Genomic DNA, 20,438 nt, shown 5'->3' with positions numbered 1-20,438 from the left:
GGATCTATCTGTTATAAAGATGATTAAATATTTTACTATCTACTGCAGTTTTCTGAGCACTGTTTTTTTTTTTAATTTTTTAAATGTTTTATTTATTTCTGAGAGAGAGAGAGGCAGCATCAGCAGGGGAGGGTCAGAGAGAGAGGGAGACAAAGAATCCGAAGCAGGCTTCAGGCTCTGAGCTGTCAGCACAGAGCCTGACATGGGGCTCGAACCCACAAACTGTGAGATCATGATCTGAGCCGAAGTCGGACACTTAACCGACTGAGCCACCCAGGTACCCCATTCTGAGCACTATTTAAAAAGGATGGTTTAAATGTCTCTTACCCAGGGAATCATACCTAGCAGAACAGCATTTCTGTCATATACTTTCATCAAACTTCCCCTTTTTGGCATTAATCTCAGGTTGTAATGTATTTATATGTATGATAATTTTTAAATACATGTCACGGAAGCTGTCTTGTTCACTGTTGAAAGACCAGCTCCTACCACAGTGCCTAGAACTAGTAAATCTATTCCCATATGCTCTATTTAATGAGTAAACGAGTGTGGCCCTCCACCTTACTTTGTCTTTTCCTGTAAGACGCCACTGACAGTATACAAATGCTGTTTAATTAAATCTTTGTCAATGAATGTTTGTGAAATATCATGGACCTTGAGTCGTGTTTCAATGATTCTTCTTCTCTTCATAGGTTCCTTACCTATTCCTACCTCTTGGCCTTCAACGTGTGGCTTCTGCTTGCACCTGTTACCCTGTGCTATGATTGGCAGGTGGGCAGTATTCCCCTGGTAGAGACTATATGGGACATGCGGAACTTAGCCACCATCTTTCTGGCAGTTGTGATGACCTTACTGAGCCTTCATTGTTTAGCAGCCTTCAAGGTAATTTTCTTAAAATCCAGATGAACTCTCAGCATTTGAAGACAGATACTCTAAATTTACTTAGTATTGCCTCCCCCTACCCACCCCACCAGGGATCTGGGTCTAAACTGAATCTACTCTTTAGTCTAAAAACCAAAAAATTAAAATTTTTCCAGGTAAGTAATATATATCTTAAAGACTGTAGTAGAGTTAACAGATCATGGCCACCTTAATTTTATGATATCTTTTACTGTTCTACCAAGCCTGTAGAAATTGGAGCTGAAATTTAATGTTTGCAAACAAGATATTTTTTTCCTGCTATAGTCGACTAATTTTTGAAGTAACTTGTTTGATTTCGTGTAATGATAAATGAGATAATGATAATATATTCATAAGTGCTTAAAATATGGTTAAGATGCTACTTCCACTAATGACTGCCTGAGTTGGTTGGGTGATTCTCACTTCACAAAAAAAAATGGTATTAAGCTGGAAAAGAAATGATCAAATGCAAAGGTTTCAAAAATGATCAAAGGCAGCAAAAACTTGAAAATGTTTACTTATGAAAAACAGCTACTGTACTGGATGAGATGCTTTTTGCCCAAGGGTCTTCTCATCCCCACCCCACCCCACCCCCCCTGAACACACCCCCACCAGTTGATGTGAAAAAAAACCCATAGATTTACTGGTTAGAGGTGGCTGATTTGGTTTGGGAGTGTAGCTGAGCAGCAAGAGACTTCAGGGGGAACCCTTGGAAACAAGAGAGCTATAGAAGGGCTGAGGTAATATCCCCTGCACGCACTTGTGGCTGGCTGCTACACAGAGTGGGCGCCCAGGGAGCACAAGCAAGTTTGAAAGCCTGGGGAGACTTACTTATTTGCTGCAAATTTGAATGAGTTTTTTAACCCATACACAGGTTGGGCAGCAGAGAGGGGAAGCTTCATTGGCATGAGTTGTTACTGTATAACCGCTGTTGAAATCACTGGCTGATCACCAACCTATGCAGGCACAATAGAGAGTCCCCCAGAGAGTCGGGGGAGAAAAAGGAGCAAAAATTTCAGCTCTCTGCAGAGGAAACAGATTTTTCATTTTCAGTCTAGGCAAATCCATTACATATTAAAACAGTAAAACCAGCAGATTTCAGTTGAACAAAATGGAATATAGAGTCACCACAGTGTATGACACACAGTGCCTAGTGTTTTATCAGATTACTGGACATATAAAGGAGCAGGAGCATGTGACCCAAATTCGGGGTGGGAGGTGCTGGGAATAGTTAAGTAGAAAACAGAACAGAATTGAGAATCCAAAGGTAAGCTCACATTTACATGCTCTATTGATTTTTGACAAAGTGACCGAGATTATTCAATGGGGAAAGGGTAGTCTTTTAAGTAATAAGTGCTGAAATAATGGAATATCAATAAGGAAAAATGTGACATTAAGCCTTCCCTCATACTGTATACCTAGAAATGAATTCTAAGTGGATTGTAGTCCTAAACAAAAGAGTTAAATACTACCAAAAATTCTAAATGGAAACAAGAGAAAAATCTTTGTGGACGTGGGTTAAGCAAAGATTTCTTAGGACATAAAGTACAGACTATAAAAGAAAAAGGTGACAAACTGAACATAATTAGAATTAAAAATTTTGCTCATCAAAAGATAATGGTAATTCACTCAAAAGGTAAGTCACAAATTAGGAGAAAGTATTTGCAAAACTTACCTACAAGTGACTTGTATCTGAGATTTTTAAAGAGCTCTTAAAACTCAGAAATAAGACAAATAACTCATTAAAAATAGGCAAAAGATTCCAACAGACACGTCACAGAAAAAAACACGCAAATGTGCTCAGCGTCATTAGTCATTAGGGAAATGCTAATTAAAGCCACAAAGAGATATCACTGCATATCCACTAGAATGACTGAAATTAAAAAGATTTACAATACTAAGTGCTGGCCAGAATGTGGATCAAGTGGAACCCTCATACTGATGAGGGTAGAAAAACTACTCAGCCACTTTGGAAACATTTGGCAGGTTCTTAAAAGGCTAAATATGAAACTAAGCAATTCTACTCCTCAAAGAAAGATAGAAACTTATGTATGAGAGTCTTGTAAGTATGTATTCACAATAACTGAAAAATGGAAACAATACAGTGACCTCAATATGTAAATGGATAAAGTGAATATGGTAAATTATTCAGAAATGTAAAGGAATTTTTTAACAATTTTTTACAAATTTTTATAAGTAAAATAATTTATTTATACATAAAAAAATACATGAACCTCAGACATATCTTAAAAATTTCTTTCTTTTCTTTTTTTTAAATTTCTTTTTTGCTTTATTTTTGATAATATAGAGAGACAGAGCATGAGCAGCAGAGGGGCAGAGAGAGAGAGGGAGACACAGAATCTGAAGCAGGCTCCAGGCTCCGAGCTGTCAGCACAGAGCCCAATGCGGGGCTTGAACCCACAAATCGTGAAATCATGACCTGAGCCAAAGTCAGATGCTTAACTGACTGAGCCACCCAGGTGCCCTAAAAATGTCGTAAAAGAAGCCAGGCAGGAGTGCCTGGCTGGCTCAGTCTGTGGAGCATGTGACTCTACATCTTGGGGTTGTGAGTTTGGGCCCCACATTGGGTGCAGAGTTTACTTAAAATAAAATATTAAAAAAAGAAAAGTGAGACCTATAAAACCACTACCATATGATTCCATTCATACAAAATGTCTATCATTATAAGTCTACCTTTTCTAGAACTGCCTAGAAATGCCTTGAGAAGGCAGGATTATAATGACAAAATATGTGGGAATGGGAACTAAAAATATGCGTGGAGAGAGATGTGGCTGTAAAAAGACTTAAGGAGACTTTTTGGGAAGCTCAATAGTTTTTTAAAACTTGATTATGGTGATAGTTGCTAAATGACATATGTTCACCAAAACTCACCAAAATACATACACATGCAAAATGGGTGAATTCTGTTGTATGTGGACTGTATGTCAATAAAGCTATGGTTTTTTTAAAGCTATGTTTTTTAAAAAGATTAAAATGTTACAAGCATGAAAAGCAGGAATGAATACAGAACTGACAATTGAATATAAAACAAATGCATGATTCTGAAAATTTGATGGAAAAATGTTTGATTAAAATTTTTTTATATTAAGGAGAAATTCACACAACATACAGTTAACCGTTTTTGACGTGTATAATTTAGTGGTACTTTAATATATTCATCATGTTGTGTAACTACCAGTTCTCTCTAATTTCTTTTTTTCTTTAATTTTTTTAAAATGATCATTTATCTTTGAAAGAGAGAGAGACAGAGCGTGAGGGGGTGAGGGGCAGAGAAAGAGGGAGACAGAATCTGAAGCAGGCTCCAGGCTCTGAGCTGTCAGCACAGGTCCCGATGCGGAGCTCAAACTCACAAACTGCGAGATCATGACCCTGAGCCGAAGTCGGAAGCTTAACTGACTAAGGCACCCAGGCGCCCCTCTTTTTTGTTTTGTTTTGTTTTTTAATAAGTTTATTTATTTATTTTGAGAGAGACAGAGACAGTGCAAGAGGGACAGAGAGAGAGGAAGAGAGAGAGAATCCCGAACAGACTCCATGCTGCTAGTGCAGAGCCCAACCCAGGGCTTGAACTCACGAAACCTTGAAATCACGACCTGAGCCGAAACTAAGAGGCAGGCTCTCAACCATCTGAGCCACCCAGGCACCCCCAGCTCTCTCTAATTTCAGAACCTTTTCATTGCCTCACTAAAAGCACCAATCACTCCCAACTGTCCCCTCCTTATCCCCTGGTAAACTCTAATCTGCTGTCTGTCTCAGTGGATTGGCCCATTCTGGATACATCATATAAAAAGATGAACTTTGAAGTTCATCCAGGTTGTGGCATGTACCATACTTCGTTCCTTTTAATTGCTGAATAATATTCCATTGGCTGTATATACCACAAATTTTTTATCCATTCATCTGTTGATGGATATTTCGGTTGTTTCCACCTTTTCGCTATTATGAGCATTGGTATATTAACAACATTTGTGTGCAAGCTTCTGCATGGAGTTATGTTTTCATTTCTCTTGAATACTACCTAGGAATGAAACTGCTAGGTCATATGGCAATTAACTAGGTCATATGGTACTTAATTTTTGAGGAACTGTTTTTCATAGTAGGTACACTATTTAACCTTCCTACCCAGAATAATGGAACAAATGGTTCCTATATATTCAATCTTTACTAATACATGTTATTTTCCATTAGTTTGTTTAAAGGCATCCTAGTGGGTAAGAAGAGATAAATCTTTGTGGTTTTGATTTGAATTTCTTTAATGGCCAATGGTGAACATCTTTTCATGTGCTTATTGGCCATCTGTGTATCTTTGGAGAAATATCATTGCAAGTCCTTTCGTTATTTTTCAATTGGGTTGTCTTTTTGTTGTTGAGTTGTAAGAGTTCTTTATGTTTTAGGATATTAAATCCCCAACAGGTACATGATCTGCAAATACTTTCTCCCATTCTCTAGTCTTTTCACATTCTCAATAGTGTCTTTAATGCACACAAGTTTTTAATAAAGTCCAATTTCTTTTCTTTTTTTTCTCCCTCTCCCTCCCCCTTTTCTTCTTTCTCCTTCCCCTCCTTTTCCTCCTCCTTAGTTATTCATTGCCTTTGTTGTCAGACCTAAGAATCCATTGCCAAAGCAGAGGTCATGAAGATTTATGACTCGATTTCATTTTAAGAATTTTAGAGTTTTAGCTCTTATATTTGGGTCCTTGATCCCTTTTGAGTTCATTTTTTTATATGTAGTGGGATGAGATTCGAGCTTCATTTTTTTTTTATTTTTTTTTTTTTTGCTGGTGGCTATCCACTTATCTCTGCAAGAAACTATTTTTCTCTCAAACACCTTAGTTAAAGTAATTCACTTCCTAATCATTTTGTAAATCATGTTGATGAAGCAAGTATGGTGTGACTAACCATTCTCAAGAAACTCTAGCTTGCCAATTGGTTACATAAACTTGAGCTCAAATTTCACCTTCTTGGTACCCTATTTAAAATGCAATCATATACCCTCCACTCTTCTCCTTTTAGCTCTTAACTTTTCTTCACTATACTTCCAATTTCTAAAATGCTATGTAACTTTGTTCTTTTATGTAATGTCTCTTTCCTCCAACTAGAATGTAAGCCCCATGAGGACGGAGATTTTTTTCTCTTTTGTTCATTGACACATTTCTACAATCAAGAGCTTGCCACACCCAGTATTTATTACCTAGATTTTATTGATTTTTGCTCAGTATATATCATCTAAATGAATAAAACTCTAAAAGAGTTAGTCAGTCTGTTCAATTAGATTTTGGTATGCAGAACCTTTAAAGGCTATAAAAGGACCATACACAATATGAATATGAAATGTTTGGGGGTCGTGATGGGGTTGGTTTTATTAGAAGCTTGCCTTAGCTCATAGTTTGGCATGCCTGCCATACTGTTATTGATGTACAGGAGAAAATGTAGTGGAGCACTGGGTTGGTATGTCAGTAAGGGTTTTCTCCCACGTAATTTAAGGAAGTGTTTGTATTCATAGGCTGTCACCTTGGTCAGGTTTATTAAATATGGACCTCCATGATGACCGTGGACCCCACACACACAGGCGAACCTTGGTCCTCTCCAGAATGTCTTTGATAACAAGATGAATGAATGTAAACTTCTTCTTTGGAAGGCTATTAATCCTTTTCTTTCATGGAATTTGTTCCAAAATCCCTTTAATACATCAGGAAAAAAAATTAGCAAAGCATTCCAGCTGTGGTAATAGGAAGACTTAGCTCTTTGATGGTGGCTTTCATCTTGCAAGTTCTTTGCAAACATTAACTGAAGTTTCTCGCAATTCTTGGAGGCCACTACACTTTGTACATTTTCTTCTTTTGTAGTTTGGACACAGGGGTTTAGCATCTAGCTCATATTTGAGCCCTGTTCTTGATCTGCTTACACACTAGAAAATCTTAAACGTGAGATTCTTGTGCTAGTTAGTAAATACCCTATTAAAGTGGAGGTAATACTTTTTTTTGATGTGATGATCAGTTACTAAGGACATGATCTTTGAGCTCTGACTCCAAGGTAATAAGCAGTAGGGCTAAGCTTTTATGAAAATAGAGGACCTGTTTTATGCATGTTCTGTGCCAAAAGAACACAATGGATGAAATGTTTGTAATTATGACAGCAAAATAAACATGGCTTTTTCCATCCAGAGTATTCCCAAATGATCTGTGTTCCCAATATTGCATCTATGCGATGGGGGGTTGAAATTACTTTCAGTGTCCTTAAATTTTGAGGTAGTAAGGACGTAAAATACATTACTGAGGGAGGGGGAACATTGCACAAAGAGGCGTAGACATTGAGTCCAGGAAATAGTGGGAAAAAAATTTTGTTTTCAGCTCTGATTCTCAGTCGTATAACACACCCCCTGGGTTGTATTCAGGGAGAATATTTTCTATTTAGCCTCACAACTTTAATATTCTTACTGTTGATGGAGTGCCTATTAGTTGGTAGGATTAGAGCAGTAACAGAACAAAGGTCTTGTCTACATGGAGCTCATATTTAAACACTTAAAATATGTTGCTTTTGGCAAGGTGTTGATAAGTATTCTGAATGAGGTCAGGGCTGACCTCACAGATAAGGTGACATTTGAACAAAGATGTGAAGGAGTGAGCCATGTGGCTGTTGAGGGAAAAGCATTTCAAATAGAGGGAAAGCAAGTGCCAAGGCCCTGTGGCAGGAAAAATACTGGAGTGTTCACAGAACAGCCAAGTAAGCTGACAGGGGTGGAGCAGAGTGGTCCAAAGGTAGAGCTAAATGAAACGATGCCAAAGAGATGATGGAGTGTGTGTGTGTGTGTGTGTGTGTGTGTGTGTGTGTACGTGTGTGTACAGGATTCAGCCTTGATCTTTTTTTTTTTTTTACAAATAGTTTATTGTCAAATTAGTTTCCACATAACACCCAGTGCTCTTCCCCACAAGTGCCCTCCTCCATGCCCATCCCCCCTCCCCCCCACATCCATCAGTCCTCAGTTTTTGTCAGCATTCAAGAGTCTCTCATGGTTTGCCTCTCTCCCTTTCCCCCACCATTTCCGCCCTTCTTCTCCCCCTTGTTCCTCCGTCAAGTTCCTTCTAATCCTCCTATACGTGCAAACATATGGTATTTGTCCTTCCCTGCCTGACTTATTTCGCTCAGCATAACACCCTCAAGGTCCATCCATGTTGCTACACATGGCCAGATTTCATTGTTTCTCATTGCCATGTAGTATTCCATGGTATAGATAAACCACATCTTTTTGATCCATTCTTCTGTGGATGGACACTTAGTCTCTTTCCATGTTTTAGCTATTGTTGAGAGTTCAGCCTTGATCTTTTAAGTCTCTGACTACTTTCCCTTCTCCTGCTGTGCTTCTTCTACGTGGCCTGTGGCTATGTTGAGTCAGGTGGGTTTTGTATGGTTTTCTTCGTCTGTCATCCTACTTTGTTATTAACCAGGGCTCTGGGGGAGGGCAACGTAATCTACCATGTTGCAGTTGTATTGACACTTATTTGACAATTTTAATCATTGACTTTACAGAGCTGAAAACTAACACTGGTATGAATAAAAGAGCAGGTGTGTTATTTCCCAATCCCCACCTACTCTCCAGTGCCACCCTCCGTAGGCCTCCTTTGAACATTTTGTTCTTGTACGTTTTTACACTTACTGAAAACAAAAACAAATTCTTTATACAAGTCAGTTAAGTCATATGCCATTACGGATTGCAGACTCTTCAGACCACCTGCACACGCAGTCGGGAGTGTTCCTGCAGGAAACAGCTCAAAGAGTAGTTGTTCGACTTTTGACACGCTCTTGTCTACAATTGCATGGGAGGCTAGGACACAGAGCTAAGCTTTCTGTCTGTAGAAATAACAGCGGGATAGATTTAGAGATTGTTTCTCATCTGCCTTGTTATAATGGAAGAAGACATACTGAGTACCTATTTCACTGTACTCAAGGAGTAGTTTATTATTTACTATTTACAAAAGAATTAGCATCTTGGCGAATTTAAATGTAGACTTTGCCTTATTCTGTGCCTCCCCTTCATCTCCTCCTCCCATTCACGCCCTTTATTCACTAGAAATGCATTTGAACTTACATTACATGATATAGAGAACAATCTACAAATTCATTATTGCACTGAATTCTTTTCAACAGTGAACTTTAAAGTGAACTAATTTGTTCTTACTCTTTGTGTTGAGGATAATCACTCTGTTGGAAAGTATGTATAGTTGAGAGAAAGAGTGTTTAAACTGTGAAGGCTTATTATTCCATTCTTTTTTTTTTTTTTTAATGAATAGTACTGTGTATGCACCAAGAGAACCGTAGGTGCATAATGCTGAAAATGCACCTGGGTTTTTTAGTGTGCCTCTTACAGTCTACATGTTAGACTGTTGACCTGCAGTAGTGATATATATCTGGAAAGCAGCCAGTGTAATTTGGATTATTTAAAGGAATCAATACTGTTGATCCTACTCTTTATAGTTGCCCTTTTTCCCTGTCCTTTAATGTGATTTCCGAGCATTACAGAGGAAATACCACTAAATCATATTTAAGAGTAATTTATTTGTTATTGATTCTTCATTACATTCTCACAGGGAGTCTTGACATTTTAAGCTATTTTTATATCTTTTATCTTCTTGTGGCCGACTTATAAAAGTAAAACTTGAAGAAAAAAAGAGAGAGCTTAGTGATACCTGACTTTCCCATAATGACCTCAACAATGAGATGCTTTTGAGAATGGATATTAGGCAGTGAAGGTCCCCTTCCCCAGGTATGGGGCTTTTAGGGCTGTTTTTTTGTTGATTTGTCTTGTTTCATTTTTAGTAGAGGTCAGGTTTTTTTCCTCCGATCTCTCTATTCCCAGTCTTATACGTCATTCCCTTGAAACCAACATAAATCATATGCCATATCTCTGAGCCCTGGAAACAAGTCAAATCCCTTTTTAAAATTATTATTTATTTTTTTAATGTTTTTTTTATTATTTTTTTTTAGAGAGAGATAGAGTGCAAGTAGGGGAGGGGCAGAGAGAGAGGGAGACACAGAATCTGAAGCAGGCTCAGGGTTCTGAGCTGTCAGCACAGAGCCCAATGTGGGGCTCGAACTCATGAACTGTGAGATCATGACCTGAGCCTAAGTCAACCACTTAACCAACAGAGCCACCCAGGTGCCTTAAAACAAGTCAAATTCTTAAGTCTGCTTGGAGAAAAATCTAAAGCCTGGCTAGGGGAGGTGACCTCCAGTGGCAGCTTGATAGAAATGGGGGTGGAAAGGCATCTCCTCATCCACAGAGGTGGCTATGTTTATTTCAGCAACCTCCTTTCATGCCTGTCCCCAGCCTTGCCCTTGATTAGCACCTGTGCTAGTCTGTATCACAACATCTATCAACATTTTCAATAACAGATATCCAATGGACAAACAGATTGTGAGCCTTAGATTTTTCATTGAAATGCCCACACATCTGCACAAGGAAGTAAAATTAGAATGAGAACCACTTTTGGAGAGTGATTATTTACTCATTGACATTCTTACCTTTTTTCAGAAAGAACTAGAGCAGCTTATGGGAATAATTATAGTACAGTGGAGTAGACCAAGAGATAGAAACAAAAAAAGTGTGTGTGTGTGTGTGTGAGAATTGTAAATATTTGGGGCTTTGCTGGACATACAGTCTGTCACAACTATTCACCTCTGCTGCTGTGGACTGTGGCATAAATTAGAACACTGTACCACTACAGACCCTTGCAGTTGACTGAACAAGCTTTCAGATTTCTGGATGTTATTTTGCATTTAGTTCAGCTGGATAATAGGTTAAGTTATCGTGGTTCATGGGTCACTGTGGAACAACTCTTTTAAATTCCAGAATAGCTATTATGAAACCTGGTAAAATAAGCATCTTGTTTTAATATGCCAAGTGGTAAAATAAAATGAACTTTAGGAATGAAGATTGCATTTAATGGTGAATGGCTCTGATCCAGGGTTGATTTTTTTTTTTTTCCCCCTTCTGGCCTACACTTCTCTCCTCTGTTCCCATTTTTGCAGGCTCCATGTTCTCCATCCTTTTCTATCCACAGTTCATGAAAATCCTCTTCGTTCTATTATAGATCCACTCTTTCTAGCCCACTTACCACCCATCCAGTTTGTCCTGCTGTGGGACCATTGCAATCACAGACAGAAATCCTAATGATACCTTGACATGGTCCATCTATCCCTGACCACCAGTACTGTGGGAATAGCCATTGTCTAGGGTGTCTTTCCACCTCACATTTGACCAGATCAGTTGATCCAGCCTTTTATCACTGCTCTCAGCTGGCTTTTCCACCTGCCACTGGTTCGTCCATGGTGATAGCATCCTACTCCTAAGTGGCATAGTTTTTCAGGCCATAGCTATAGTCAACTTCAGGCCATACTCCAAAGCTGAAATTTTTGTTTATACCATTTATCTGATGAAAATGTGAAAATAAGCTTCCTGCTTCATCAGACTTAGTATTGGAAGTTAGAGAGGCTAGATTTGCACCTCATTGTAAGATGGAACGTCATCAAAGATCCACCGCAGCTGCCTTTTCCCACGTCCCTTTATGTCACCACATTGCTGTATGTGATACAGATTCTGACCTAAGTTCTGTTACTTCATTTCATTTGGTAGTCTCTTCCAATTCATGACCGTCATCCTCAGATGGGAGCCAGTCCCTTTTGTATTGGAGGCAGCCCAGGCATGCGCGTGGAAGAAAGCTGTTCTGAGTTCTAGATTGAGAGTTTCTGCGGCAGGGAGGAGAGAGGCTGTGGAGGAGAGGGATTAGCACTAACATGAATCTAAGGCCAGGCTCTGCCACTGTCTAGCTGTGTGGGCTCACCTCATCCAGCCATGTTCCTGCGTCGTGGTGTAGGGTCATTGTGTGGTTCACCAGGACAAGCCACGCAAGATATTCAGCGCAGTGGTGGGCACCTGGGAAGCCCAGAATACCTGTTGGCTGTCTTTGTAGTCCTTGTTGTCATCATCAGCATCATCACCACCATCATGAGACTGTCACAGATTATGTCGGAAGCACAGTTAGGTCTCGCATTTTTTAAAAATATTTTTTTATAGTTTATTTTTGAAACAGAGCACAGGCTGGGGAGGGGCAGAGAGGGAAGGAGACACAGAATCTGAAACAGACTCCAGGCTCTGAGCTGTCAGCACAGAGCCTGACGCGGGGCTTGACCCAACAAACTGTGAGATCATTACCTGAGCCAAAGTCAGACGCTTAACCAACTGAGCCACCCAGGTGCCTCTCGCATTTTTATTTTGTAAGAATAATCATAAAAACTAAAACCAAAAACCAAATAAACATAATCCAGCAGGACTGACTTTTTGAGTCTATATATGTCACTATAGAGTCATGCTTTTCATCATTAAAAAAAATTACTTGTAATGCTACTGAAGATTAATCTTCCCTCTCCCCCCCCCTCCGCCCGCCTGCCACACCTTGCTTTATCCCCCATCCTATGTAACAAAGGTTAAATTCTTGACCTAAGAGCTAATGGTAGTAACATGCATTCAAGTTTTTAATGCTTCAGCATATTTTGGAATTTGTAAGTAGGTATGCTCAAATGTAACAGAGGGCAGAATCCTAACATAAAAACTACTCTTAGTAAAATAAATAAAAAAATAAATAAATACATATATACATATATACATACATACATACATACATAATAAAGGAATGTTTATTAAGGGAGGAAAATAGTGGCAAATATCACTGACCTATTTATAAGTGAACATTGGAGTTCTCATCTAAACCTCCAAACTACAGAAATAGTGTAGAGGTCCTTAAAAGTATTTGAAAGTTTAGCAGAGGCAGGATATAAGAAAGAAATCATTTTCTTTTTATTGTTGCCTTTCTTCAAACCTTTTCCTGTCGTTGGATTTCTGCATTCCACTCACTGGTGACCATTGGAGCAAAATAGACACTAGAAATGTACCTTTTTATTCAATGGTGCTTAAAAATCAGAGGCCCTTGAGCAGTCTTCCCCAGGCATTCCTTTCCATCTATTATTAATAAGTCACATGTGAAGTCATTCTCCTTGTATGGGATCTGAACCTTACACAAATCCTTCTTTCTCTTGTTCTGTGTAATGTACAACTCAGTTGTACCTGGGGTGCTCTGCCTGGCTTTTGATCTAGACCTGGCAAGAGTTTTTCCATATCATTAAATAATTTGTTTTATTCTTTGCCTTCACCAGCCAATTACGTTTTCACAAGTCACACTCTTTAATAAAAAAATGGCTTACCCACCCCTTTGATGTTTATACTTCAGTTGGAAGACTCACTGAATTTATTAATGGATGAATTAGATAGTTGTGTAATGGAAAAAGGAGTTTTCAAGCGTCAGTAACAGCTGTATTTCTTTTTCTTGATTGTATACTTTATGATACTTGGCAAGATTTCATTGATGTTATTATGGGCTTTTATTCAGAATAATTGCCACCTTTTGAGTGATAATCTTAACACTTCAAATTTTTTTAATTAACAAAAATTTTTTTCAGTAGGCTCTATGCCCAATATGGGGCTCAAACTCACAACCCTGATATTGAGTTGCATGCTCTACCACCTAAGCCAGCCAGGCACCCCTATAATTTTAAGACTATTTTTAACACGTTATTTCTCTTAATGATTCATACTCTCATAAAGCAACTCATCTCTACTAAGCCTTGCAATGCTTCTGATTGTTTTAAACTTTTACCAAGGTCAAAAGACATTTTTGTAACTCCTAGAGTCATTCTGTCCTTTCTGTTTCCATTCAGGACATGAAATTTCTATTTAAAGCAGCATCATTTTAAAGGAAAAGCATGAAATATGTAATTAGGACTCACAGAGCTAAAAGCAGCTACAAGTCCCTCTGAATAGAAGGTCCACTGAAAATTGCTATAGTATTGGAAAATACTAAGGAGATTAAAGTGATTGATTGCCACAGTCTTTAGGTGGTTCACTATAAGTGCAATGCCTGATAAAGCCGATAACAGGATGACAAACACAGCCTGGGGAGAATAACCCCTTCCCTTCATACAAACCTAAAATATTTATTTTTACATATGCTTTGCCTGAAGAGGCAGCATAGAATATCAGAAAGCAAGCATATTTGTAATATGATCTTAAATGTTTATACATTTATGTTATTACATATTAAAATGTTGATGGTAAGGTCTTCAAACCTCTTTCTGAATCTAGTAAGAATAAATGAGGTACGGGCGCCTGGTTGGCTTAGTCGGTTAAGCGTCCGACTTTTGCTTAGGTCATGATCTCGCGGTTCGTGGGTTCGAGCCCTGCGTCGGGCTCTGTGCTGACTGCCAGCTCAGAGCCTGGAGCCTGTTTCAGAGTCTATGACTCCCTCTCTCTCTGACCCTCCCCTGCTCACGCTGTCTCTCTCTCTCTCTCTCTCTCTCTCTCTCCTAGAAATAAATAAAACATTAAAAAAAAATTTTTTTTTAAAAAGAATAAATGAAGTAATGTACTTGACATTGTTCAGGAAGTGCTATCTATATAAGTGCATTTCCACACGGATGTCTCAAGGTCAACATTCCAAAATTTAACTCCTGAACTTGCCCATTCATTGCTTCCCTAACAGTGTTTGCCATCTCCGTGTGTTCTGTTAGTTACCCAAGCCCAAATTGTTGAGATCTCATTGTGCATTCTCTGTGTGTGTTCCTCTAATGTATCCAATCTGTCAATAAATCCTGGCAAGCATATTTTCACAATACATCTGGAATTTGGCCACTTCTCTTCACCCTCACTGGGCCATCCTGGTCCAAACTACCCCCATCTGTCACCAGGGTTATTGCCAGAGCTGCTTCACTGACCTTCCCTGTTTCTACCCTTGTGCCTATGGCCCAGACTGTTCTCAACAAGGTGACCAGATGATTCTTTAAAAATGTGAATCAGATGGGGTGCCTGGGTGGCTCTGTCGGTTAAGTGTCTGACCATAGCTCAGGTCATGATCTCACGGTTCATGAGTTCAAGCCCCACATCAGGCACTGTGCTGACAACTCAGAGCCTGGAGCCTGCTTTGGATTCTGCGTCTCCCTCTCTCTCTCTGCCCTTCCCCTGCTCGCACTCTGTCTGTCTCTCTCTCAAAAATAAATAAACATTAAAAAGTTGTTTAAAAAGTGTGAATCAGAGCCTGTCCCTCTTATGCTTAAAATCTTCCAATGGCTCCTTATTGCTCTCAAAGTAAAAACCATAACATTTATAATAGCTCTAAAGGTCCTGTGTGCTCTGGCCCCACCTCATTATCTCTCTTGTTCCTTCCAGTTTTCAAGAATACTTTGACGAGGCAAATAAATTGGGGGAAGTGTCCAATAGTAGCCCTGATCGCCCTGCACTTTCTGTGTCTCATGGGAGGAGGTCAGGGTGTGAGTTGCACGGCCAATCACAGTGAACAGCCACATATATAACTGTGAGATAGAAATGGAAACTGCTCTCAAAAGCGAGCAAAGTATTTAGAGATAAGCGGAACAAATTTGTAGGGAATATGTAGACGCAGGATGGTGCATTCAGAAAGGAAAAGCCTAGAGGAAAACAGCGAGATAGAATATTAAATATTTCACTTACTGACCACTTACTGGTTCCGAACAATATGCTGAATTTGGAGACTACAGAGAGAGTAAAACCCCGTAGCTGCTTGAAGAACTCAGTTTTCTTTACTCCCATTCCGTCCCTCCACCTCTGAGAGAATTATTCTGCTAAATACAAGTATGATCTAAACATGTCTCTGACCTGCTAAGAAACCTTTCTGCTCTCAGGACTTATCCTGGCTAGAGCCAGGTGGATGACTTAATAAATTTCTTTAAATGTATAGTGATTTTCAACACGGAAAATGGCAGTCAGCTATTCTACTTCTACTAAGAATGAGTAGCAAAAAAAATGTGTTTTGATTGTAGCATAAAGTCTATAGCTGAGATTCAGGGAAAATTTTTTGTTTGCAGACAGTGAGATAGTTTTTGGTACTGCTTATGGAAACTCCAAGGGCAAAAACTTTTCCTTTTAACTCCATGCTGCAGGATCGGCTTATACCATCATTTTCCAAAATAGCATCATCCAGGTCATTAAGTAAGGTTACTCTAAATAAAGATTCTGCATTTCAGAAGCACTAGGTTTTAAAAAGTTAAACATAGTTCTCTGCTGGAGAACTTCAGAAAGCCTTCAAAAACCAGCCTTTTGAGTTTCCAAATGGGATCTACAGTGAATGGCATTTCCCAAATTTATTTGAATTTGCTGGCCTTATTAGGGACTTCTTCCAGTTACCAGTGTTCTTGTAATATGCTTCAGGAAAAAAAAATGTGTTTTGACTGTATGTTGACTTAAACATTTGAGGGTGGGTAGATAAGTGAACTTTGGAGAGTCCATTTGTTGGCAATGTTTAAACTTTTTTTTTTGCCTTATCTGTACTTTCAAAAACAATAGCCACCACCACCATAGCATCATCAAAAGAACTTTCCTGTTTATTATCCCTTTAGGAATGAATACCACCTGAAAAAAAGTTTCTTTGAAACCATTTCTTTGAGAGTTAGAGTTTACAACCGGTCAATGGCAAGTGAAGGAAAAGATTGTGGAATCTTCGCTTTCACTGTATTGAGGCTGTAATTTGAAATGAGTCTGTGGGCATTTGATACAACAGTGACTGTGAGTGGTGAGGGATGAAAGGCACTACCAGGCTATCTGTAAAATGTTACAGTTTGGGGAAGCAAGTATCACCTTTATCCCTTGGTATGTTAAGTGGCAGTTTCAAAGTGACCCCGCGTGTATCTTCCCACATGGAGTTTTTCTTGTGTCTGGAGAAAGTTAAAAATTCTATCTTTTCCTGCTTGGGTATTGATTTATAAGAAGCCACTTGACACAGTACTGTGTGTCTGCCTTGAGAAGTTCTTGCCTCAGAATATGGTTCGTTTCGTGGGTGGTTCTTTAGGAGAGCTGGCGGACAAAGGACTTCCTTGAGCCCCGTGATAAGCCAGCGTGTGACTGTTTGCTAATAAATGTTTACACTTTTGGCAGAATTTTCTCTAAAACTTGCATTCATTTTTGTATCCCGCCTGGGTCTAATCGCCAGAGGCCACCAGTATTTACAAAAGGACTTGGCAACTTGAAATGGCCAAATTGGCTTCATCAGTTTGTGACTCAGGACTCTGGCATTTGGTATTAAAAAGTGATTAATTAGGAAGAACATTTATTAATGTCAGGCTCTCTGGCATTGCCTTGAAAATTCTCTCCATTACAGCATACCACGATTTCTTTTGATTTGGGTGACTTTGGCGGTGAACCCTAGTTTTTTGCCTATTACAGATTTAGGTCCTCACAATGACAATGTTTTCACCTGGGAGTAATTCCAGGCAGGGCTTGTTGGAGGAAAACTTTTATTCTTTGTTTTTCTGTCTAAAACATTTTTTCTAATACTTTGTAAGAATTAACGACGGGGGGAAAAAGACTCATAATTGGTGATTATGTGATCAGATTCCTTTATTTTTTTGTTAAGCCTCATATAGACATATTAAACTGCTTCTCTCATATATACTTTGGAGATTTATGTTGTTGTGGCTACTTGGTGGAAAGCAGTCCTGATGAAACAATCATAATAGGTGTTTGAATTTCTGAACTTGTAGTCGCAAGTACAAATCTTCAACTTTCAATAGAGTTGCAGCCCAATAAACCTGTTTCAAGTTGAAAATATATGTGGGGGGGAGGGGGGAGTTGGGCATGGAGGTGGGCACTTGTGGGGATGAGCACTGGGTGTTATATGGAAACCAATTTGACAATAAACTAGTTGTAAAAAAATTAAATTAAATTAAAAAAAAGAAAAGAAAATATATGTCGAAATACGTCTAACACGCCTAACATATTGAATATTGTAGCATAGCCTTGCTCACCTGAAGCATGCTCAGAACACTTACATTAGCCTACAGTTGGGGAAAGTCACCTAACACCAAGCCTATTTTATAATGAAGCCTTGAATATCTCCTGTAATGTATTGAATATTATACTGAAAGTGAAAGAATGGTTGTGTGGGTACAGAATGGTTGTCAGTGGATCAGGGGCTTTCCCTCGTGGCTGACCAGGAGCTGTGAATCTGTGTCTAATATCACAGAGAGGACTGCACCACGTATTGGTAGCCCGGGAAATGATCCAGATTCAAAATTCAAAGTACAGTTTCTACTGAAGGCCTATCACTTTCACACTGTCGTAAAGTTAAGAACTGTAAGTGGAACCATCCTAAGTCAGGGTCTGTCTATATTTAAAACTATTTTAAAACACAGGCTTTGTTTCTATCCTTCATTGCTTTTATTAGTCTATTAAATTTGTCCTTTTGAGGGGCGCCTGGGTGGCTTAGTCGGTTAAGTGTCCGACTTTCGCTTAGGTCATGATCTCGCGGTTCGTGGGTTCGAGCCCCGCTTCGGGCTCTGTGCTGACTGCCAGCTCAGAGCCTGGAGCCTGTTTCAGTCTGCGACTCCCTCTCTCTCTGACCCTCCCCTGTTCACGCTGTCTCTCTCTCTCTCTCCTAGAAATAAATAAAACATAAAAAAAAAAATTAAAAAAAAAAAATTTGTCCTTTTGAGATGTGGTAGGTCAGCTGTTTGAATGCACAGTTAGGGAGGAGGGAAGAGCATTATTTAATCCTGCCAGTTACTTGGAAAAAGGTTCTCAACGACTTCTGATGAAACACAATGATCCATCCAGCTTTTATTACCAAATGTGTCAGAAGCAGGAAGTGGGTCTTATCCAATCAGATACAACGTATTTTGATTATAGAAGGTATTTTGATTTGGGGACGAATATACTGATGGATATGCAGATTCAAACCCCTTATTAATAGTAGTTCCTCTAGGAACTCAATTGTACAAGTAAATCTCACTTTTTTGTTGTTTTTATCTGCTAAGAGAGAAGCGTTGTAAATTTCCTATTACTCCATATTTCATAAACTTGTAGCAAGTCAAGTATTTCTCTGTAATTTGTTTGATAATGGATGGTGAGTTACTTTCTTTAAGAAATGCTGCTCTAAAATACTTGGATCTTTATGGTGTGAAACTGTGTGGGATTTTTGTGGTTTCTTCTTATTTATTTTAGATTACAGAGGGAAGGTACTGTCTCCTCTGTGATGTTCCTAAGTGAGTACGTGAATCATACATTTTAGTGAACATGACTCACTGTGTGAAAAAGTAAAACACCTTGCCTTTTTCTTAACAAAAAAAAATAAGTCTATGGCATCCTTCTCTGAAAGATTTTGGTAGAGGAACATCTCCTTAATGGAAGTATTTGAGCAGTAGCTATATGTAGAAAACTATTTCTGCCAGCATATACACTTGCATAGGAACAAAACTATTTATTTGTTTAATTTAAGTGGGGAGGGGGAGAGAAAGAGAGAGAGAGAGAGAGAAAATATCTCAAGCAGGCTCCATGCTCAGCTTGGAGGGGCTCGATCCCATGACCCTGGGAAAATGACCTGAGTTGAAATCAAGAGTCAGAAGCTCCACCGACCAAACCACCCCAGAACAAAGCAATTTATGAAAATGCTTCTAATTGATTCTCTGCTTCTGTTTGTGCAAACAAATGAATTCGTCAGCACGAATTGAAACAGGTGAATTCATCAAAGCGAAATTCACTCATGACTTTACTTGCATGGCTAAATCCATCATGGTCCCTAATTGAATCCTCATCGAGGGGAAAAATTGGTTCATTGTTCCTGTTTCCCTCCCACATTGGGTCACCCTATGGAGTTACAGCTCTCTACCCAGGATTCTGGGGCATTCCTTGTGTCATCTCCATTTTGCCAGCCAGAGCTGGATGTAGTGAACATGACGTGAGACCAGGGCCTCTAGGCAGTGGACTCTTTCTCTTCCCCACTCTGTCTGGGCAGGCTCCAGGCACAAGACTGAGCTCCTGTTGATATTTTCTCTTTGCTTTGCACAAGTATCTTGTCTGTCTTGCATCATTGACCCTCCTTTGGACAGGCCCCTCCCCTGAAGCCAGAGGTGTCTGAGGGAGATCTTGGTTCCTCTCCCCCTTTCTCTTTCCTCCTCAGCGAGCTTCGATCTCAACACATGTAAACACATGCCCCTCAGAGTAACACCACTGTTGGTTTTCCAAATCCACTTTCCTGAGTGAATACTAATATACATATAATAGATATGTTATAAGAGTAAACAGTTATCACATTGTTACAGTCCTAGAAGACATATGCATAAACAGTTCATAGAAAATGGTTGAATATTAGAAATGGAAGCTTAGAGCAGTCACAAGTTACAGAGTGTGCATAGATTTAAAATTTAGAAGTCCTTTGTCCCACTTAGTTGCCCACTTAGTTTATTTATTGTGCCTCTGTGGTCACTAGAATATGGGTGTTCTCTTATTTCCTTATGAAGAGGGCTATTAAATTATAGCTTTTGATTTCTTATGTCAAAATAACCATTATTTCCCCCTCGAGACTTTTCAAATCTAATTTTGACTTACAATTCAGTAACCGAGATCAGTCAAATAAGTACATGGAAAGAGCCTAAGTGTCCATCAACAGA

The 20,438-nt window shown here is 39.1% G+C and overlaps 1 protein-coding gene across 2 annotated transcripts in view; it reads left to right on the top strand.

Moving 5' to 3' along the window:
* The window catches only part of TMTC1 (transmembrane O-mannosyltransferase targeting cadherins 1), a 272,886-nt gene that overhangs the window by 146,283 nt on the left and 106,165 nt on the right, over positions 1 to 20,438 (top strand). For both annotated transcript variants that reach the window (XM_039255271.1, XM_039255272.1), the window contains exon 8: positions 693 to 882. In XM_039255271.1, coding sequence (XP_039111202.1) covers positions 693 to 882 — 190 coding nt within the window. The remainder of the gene's footprint in view (positions 1 to 692; positions 883 to 20,438) is intronic.

This window comes from Hyaena hyaena, unplaced genomic scaffold (genome assembly GCF_003009895.1).
Source record: "Hyaena hyaena isolate Hyena2069 unplaced genomic scaffold, ASM300989v1 scaffold_520, whole genome shotgun sequence".
In the NCBI taxonomy this organism is placed as follows: domain Eukaryota; kingdom Metazoa; phylum Chordata; class Mammalia; order Carnivora; family Hyaenidae; genus Hyaena; species Hyaena hyaena.
This window is presented reverse-complemented; position numbering and strand designations above follow the sequence as displayed.